Source organism: Lissotriton vulgaris, chromosome 2_1 (genome assembly GCF_964263255.1).
Source record: "Lissotriton vulgaris chromosome 2_1, aLisVul1.2, whole genome shotgun sequence".
NCBI lineage: Eukaryota > Metazoa > Chordata > Amphibia > Caudata > Salamandridae > Lissotriton > Lissotriton vulgaris.
In genome coordinates, this window is record NC_141687.1 from 815,169,108 (window position 1) to 815,175,803 (window position 6,696).

The 6,696-nt window shown below is 38.5% G+C and overlaps 1 protein-coding gene across 1 annotated transcript in view; it reads right to left on the reverse strand.

The window, feature by feature from the left end:
* The window catches only part of TTN (titin), a 380,526-nt gene that overhangs the window by 37,862 nt on the left and 335,968 nt on the right, over positions 1-6,696 (reverse strand). The window contains exons 285-291 of the mRNA XM_086956205.1: positions 5,452-5,748; positions 4,774-5,361; positions 4,382-4,684; positions 3,255-3,551; positions 2,173-2,460; positions 1,778-2,077; positions 1,378-1,680 (exon numbers count right to left, since the gene is read on the reverse strand). Of these exons, the coding sequence (XP_086812331.1) occupies positions 1,378-1,680; positions 1,778-2,077; positions 2,173-2,460; positions 3,255-3,551; positions 4,382-4,684; positions 4,774-5,361; positions 5,452-5,748 (2,376 nt within the window). The remainder of the gene's footprint in view (positions 1-1,377; positions 1,681-1,777; positions 2,078-2,172; positions 2,461-3,254; positions 3,552-4,381; positions 4,685-4,773; positions 5,362-5,451; positions 5,749-6,696) is intronic.

Genomic DNA, 6,696 nt, shown 5'->3' on the forward strand with positions numbered 1-6,696 from the left:
CTGTGACAGGGTAATCACATTTATATTAATTCTCATGTGATGTCAAACTGAGGAGACTTGTAAACTAAGAACAGGGCTATTTGTAAACAGGCACTGGCAAAGCCAACAGGTCTGGTTTAAATATGGTAACACATGTAAACACGGGCTTTCACAAATGCTGTTTGCATGAGTTGGATGAACACATTTTGTTTATCACATTTAAGCCTGATCTAGTAGTTTTGTCAGTGCTGGAAAAGTACCAACAATTATTGCTTTCTGTACAGATTGCATAATGGAGATAAAACATTGAATGTTGCAAGCAGCTTTTCAGATGTACTTTTCAATATTTTCTCATGCATTCGAATGGAAGCATTCCCTAGAGAGAGGAATTATACATGAAACAACCAATAGTGTGAGGTGTGAAGGTAATACTCCTTTGTGTGCAGGCCACGCCCCACTATTTGTTTATTTTAATGAATTGATAACAATGTGCCTTGTAGACAGCTGCGTTGTCAGGCCAGACCTAAAAATCGACCTGAACACCATTGAAACTCGCAACCTTGCAGCTCAGCAGCAGACAGGAAGCACCAATATGAATGAGTGGAAGGTAGTTTGATGGCAACACTGTTCTCTTGTGATACAGAGGTTAAGTAAATGCTAATTGTGAAGTTCAAGCCACGAATGGCATCTGGGAGTTTGCAAAGACAGGAGCAAAATATGAGCTCCTTGTCTCATGCTGTAAGCGTCAAAACAGTGCCAACCTTACTCTGCATTAATAAGGGGCTTTGGAAGTATAATGGCAGAATACATTGTTTTCATTTTCATGGCATTAGGTTTCTCTTAGTTTGTAGGGAAAGATTTTAAGCACTTTAAGTGAAACATGACATTAGTGAATTAAAAATACTTTGAAGATGAGCCATGTTAAGAAACAGGTGAAAATCTTAAAATAGGACGAGAAGTTTATATAGTTTGGGTTTTGATTATCTGTCTAAGTATAATAATGGATCATATAAGCAGTCAATTAAGAACTAGTTCAAACACACAAAAGTCAGAGCACATGACTGTCTACGAAGGCTGGATGGACAAAATGTTTACTATCATGAAATCGAGGGGTCTAACATAATGCAGCACAATAAAACCAAAGGAAGAAGAACACAGTAAATATGCTACCAATTACCTATTTATGATAACATTCCTGTAAAAATGGCCGAGGGTTCCCTATGCTTGAAATTCATAATTTAGAGTAATGATGTCATAGCCATTAACTAATTCCAACAATTCATGGCTTTGGCATCAATACTGTGAGTTGTCGACATGGAAATTCAATGTTATTTGTACAATAACGAAACATTCTGTGCATATGTAAGTATGTGTATGTTAGCTTGCACAAAAACTTACCAATGGGATCTGCAGCTTTGTAGAAATCGGATGCTTCAGAGAATGGGCCTTGTCCAGCTGAGTTGACAGCACTTACTCGGAAATGATATTCACTGCCTTCAGTAAGCCCTGTTACCTTTTGTCTGGTGTCCCGGATAGATTCCTTGGCAACCTTGAGCCATCGTAGACTCTTTTTATCACGCTTCTCAAGGAAATACCCGCTTACTTCACTCCCGCCATCTGCGGTGGGCCTCTCCCAGGTGACTGTCATGGAACTCTTGGTGATCATTGTGACTTCTGGGACACTCGGAGGGCCAGGTGTGACTGCAATTAAAATATGAAAATATTAGGGCCGTATTATAAATGGGATCAGAATACAATCAACAAAAGCACTGGTTTAGAGTTTGCCTGCTTTTCTTACCAAATGCATTCTTGGCGACTACAGGTTCAGATTCTAGGGAATCCCCAACGCCATATTTGTTTACTCCTCGAATACGGAAAACATATTCATTTCCTTTGATGAGCTTGGTAACGCTAATGAGACACTCTTCAAGTTTTTCAGACACCAAAGACCAAACCACACGACTTGTTTCACGCTTTTCAACAATGTAGTGCGTGACATTAGATCCACCATCATCGGCAGGGGGATCCCACATGAGGGTAATCTTTTCAGCAGTGACTGTCTTGAACTGAACGGGTCCACCTGGAGGTCCTGGTTTGTCTGTTTAAAGGGAAGACAACATTGAATTATTGATCATTTAAGTTCAGTGTAGTAGTAGGAGCATTATTTTCCTAGCACTGTGCAATGATACCCACCTAGTAATTGCACTCTGATGCTTGCTGATGCAGAGCCCAAAGCGTTCTTCAGTTTCAATTCATAACTTCCACTGTTTGCACGAGTTGCGTCTTTAATGAGTACAGAGGCAAACTCTGTTGTACTTTCAAGAGATACTTGAGCACTTGTTACTAACTCCTTGCCGTTTCTGAACCATTCAATTGTTGGCAGAGGCTTGCCAGATATTCCCACTTTAAGTTTGACTGCCGTACCAGCTTTATGCTTCACAACATCTGTGTATTCTGGTGGAAGATCAATTTCAGGTGCACCTTTAAATAAACAGATATCACAAAAATTAATACTTGTATATCCCAAATCAGGGACTATATGTTTTGCCTTGCGTGAAAGAAAAAAACAAATTTTAGACAAAGGCACAGTAATACAATTGATGATGAAAATCAATCCTATTAAAATGATTAAACTCTACTGTATAATATTGCTTGTGATTTCATTTTGTCACTGTTAAAATGATTATGATCTCTTTATCATAAATTAATGAAGACGGATTTATACAGAGCATTTCCACTAAAAGTGATGTTTCTGTGCTCTTTATTGGCCTTCTATAAAGTGCTAACCTTTCATTAATACATTTAACATTATCCTTTTAGTAATATTGAGCAAAGAGCTAGTGATCTCATTCTAAAATGGCTGCAATTTCAGCTTTGGTTTAACAGATTTTATCGGCTCAAATGTCCAAATTAATGGGAAAATCACGACTCTTGTTTTGACCTGGGCATTTCATTGGTTAGAAGGATGCGAAATGTCTGGGTGAAAACACTCACGGCATTGAGGAAAAACCTGCAGGATTTCTTTCTGAAATATTTGTTCCTTTTGTTATTACCCATTTGTCAGAGGCTGGATCTTCATGGACCATATGGTCTACATTCACGAATAACTGATATGTGCAATATCTGTCCTTCCTAGGTGCTGGAATAACACTGCCAGACTCAAGCGTCATTTATAGTCAAGCTGTTTGAGTTTTTCAATGTAAAAACCAATACAAACCTTCATCAAAAATAGAAAACTGTTAATTGTGAATAGCTTCAAAATGAGGAATGCTTACCATAGGTATCAAGGCAAGTGACTGGTCCCAAAACATCCGATGGATTGCTAGTCGAGCCAACTGCATTTTTAGCAAATACTCTAAACTCATATTGGGAACTTTGAGTCAGACCAGAGACACTGAATTGGGTCTCAATGACATTAGTGAAGCTGGCCTTTGTCCACCTTCCGTTTGGAAGATCACGCTTCTCAACAATGTACCCAGTGATCTTGCTTCCTCCATCATATGCTGGATTCTGCCAGGAGAGGTTGACGGAATTCTTTGTAATGTCTGTGACACGGACGTTCCTTGGTGGTTCTGTGAGAAAAGCAAAAACAATTATGCACTAATTATACCATTCCTGCATTCATATATAGGTGTTCAGAAAATGTCCATTTCTGTCCTACACTTTTTTCCAGAAACGAGCATGATTAGGAACTGTCACTTAGTCTGACACAAAAGCCCTCTTGAGTCTCCAGGAAAAAGCTTACTGAATAAGAGATGGATTTCCAACTTAGTGCATTGATTGATTCTTGAACAAATCTAAAATCAATTTTTTATGACTCCACTGACAGTGTCTATTTTGATTATTTTACCAAACTGTATAGTTAAAATAAAAATACTTCACTGTTTTACAATTCTGACTTCTGGACTGTAGTAAGATTTTCAGAGCAAAAGAACTTTTGATACCCAGCACATGCAGTCCAACACTGTGTTCTTGTTGATTGCAGTATACATGGATTGTATAGACAGAATAGAAAGATGATTTCTAATATGTATTGCATTGCTTTCCTTGCCATGTCACGTGGCTAATTAGGACAGCTATAGTTACACCTGGTAACGGTGGTGGAAACTACATAATAGATAAAAATGATGGACTATGTTTTGTTAGATTTGCTTTTGGTACCCTCTGATTTACTGCCTTTAGCACATAGTTAATTTTTTATTAATCAGTTTTTAGCTGACTAGAAATAAACATATCTTTAGTAGCTTATTGAATTAAACAACTTTGATCTAAAATTTGCTTTATAAGTCATCATTCATGTGTAGAGTAGATTGATGCATTCATTCCCCTGTCATGGTCCATCAGGTTTTGTTGAAATCAAAATTACACTAAAAGGTATAAATATTTAGCTCTGATTACTTACCACAAGCATCGATGGCAAGCACTTGATCAGAAGTATGGCTGGCCTTTCCAATACCAGCAGCATTTTCGGCATACACTCTGAACTCATATATCAGTCCAGCGCTAATGTTTGTAACTTTGAAATGAGTTGTGCGTATTATGGTCTTGTTAACTTTTTGCCATAGAATGCTGTTTCTGTCCTTCATTTCTAGATGATATCCAATTACAGTATTGCCACCATTGGACACAGGTTCATGCCAGCCAACTGAAATGCTTTCACGGGTAACCAAGTTGACCCACGGTGTTGATGGAGGGCCGGGTATTGCTAAATGAAAAAAAAACAACAACCATGAGCAATCCAGGTGTATATATATATATTGCAAGCTGAATTTATAAATAAAATTGCTGACTTACTGTATGGAAGCTTCATTGTCACGGACTGAGAATCAATATATTCACCAATACCAAAGCGATTTTCTGCCTTGATACGGAACTGGTATTCCTCTCCTTTGGTTAGTTTCATTACTTTGATAGTGCTTCTTGCAACCGTGGCAGACACCTCTGACCAGGCAGCAGTGCTCGTTTCTCTCTTCAGGACAATGTAGTTGGTAACTTGACTTCCTCCATCATAAGCTGGTGGGTCCCATGTAAGAACTACACTCTCTTCAGTAATGTCACTAATGACGACAGGACCAACTGGTGGGCCAGGCCTGTCTAGTACTATAATTTTGATGAGAGCTTTAGTTGTTCCACTGGAATTAGAAGCAGTGATTTCGTAGGTTCCTGCATCTGCTGCAACACTTTCTTTAAGATTAACAATGATGCTTTCAGCAGTGGTTTCTGTGTTGAATCGGAGAGTAGATTTCACAGTAATACCTTCCTTAGATAATGTTATCTTTGGCAATGGTTTTCCAGAAATTGGAATATCAACTTTAAGATTTGATCCTGCTCGTACGTATAGAGTATTATGTGGGAAGTTCTTCATATCAATCTCTGGTGATTCTGTAAAAAACATTTTAAAGAAAAATGCATAAGTTTTTTAAACATATTATACATTATATAAGAAAAAGAATACAGGACGCTTAAAAATACCTAGCTGTTCTTTAATTGTAACAGGCAGCAGAAGTTCCTTGGGTTCACTCAGTCCAGCTTGGTTTTGCGCGGACACACGGAAGAAATATTCAAAATTCTCCTTAAGGCCACGTATAATGTGATGAGTTGTCTTCACATCTGCACATTTCACCCAGTTCTGTTGTCCTTTTTCAAGAGCTTCAATGCGGTAACTGACGATCCTGCTTCCACCATCGTGTTCTGGCTTCAACCAACTTAAAGATGCACTGTCTTTGGTAACATTAGTGACCCCAAGTTTTTCTGGAGGGCTAGGTTTTTCTGGAAAAGAATGCAGAATTGTAATTAGAATAATCTTTCTATTCGAGGAAGGAAATCAAATCTCCACAGGTCCTTTAATGTTAGCAGTGTTACCTAAATGGTATTAAACGTTTTGTTGGTGAATAGCAAGAAGCACAATGTTAACACTAGAATGTAGGATGACCAACTGGCATAGGTGCAAATTCAGGACGGTGAGTGTAAAAATTCAGGACAAAGGGACAAAATTCAGGACAAAAATTCAGGACAAAGGGTCAAAATTCAGGACAAAACTTCGGGACAAAAGTTATGTTTTACAGACATGTCAGAGGTGGAAGCGCAATAGTATATAAGTAAGTAAATAGACAACCACCTAAGTACAAGTCAACATAAGTTTACATTAGGTTGAGGCAACCGTGCAGGTCACGGTTTTTCAGTAGGGCTGCAGCTTTCTACCTTAGACAATTCAAAATTTGCATCTCGCTCCAGCAGGTACTTAAGTCATCAGACAATGGTGAACCGCACCTGAATATAAGTGAGGCCGCTTTAATTGTTGATTGAAAACTACTAGATATACAAGGAGCTTTGCAGTGCCAGCCCCCAGTAACAAAACGGCTCTACCCCCCTTACCGCCTCCCAGTGAAACACCCAATGCCCGGTCCAGCCTTGTTACCACCCTCCATTGGTGCCTCTCATCTTCACTTAGACCGCCTCTCATGTGTATTTAATTTCTTTTATAGTGTTACACATCCCAAGTATGTAGGGCAGGGTGTCGGAGTACTTTACATCACACACACATTATATAGAGACAATGACTCATATTAACGTGAAAGTCATTGTATAGGAAATGTTACTTAAGATAATGGGTGCTGCAAGGTTTAATCATTCTTTCATCCATCTTTCAGTCTTTAACTATTCATTCTGTCCTTCCATTTGTGTGCCCATCTATATCCAAACATATTCAAACATTTG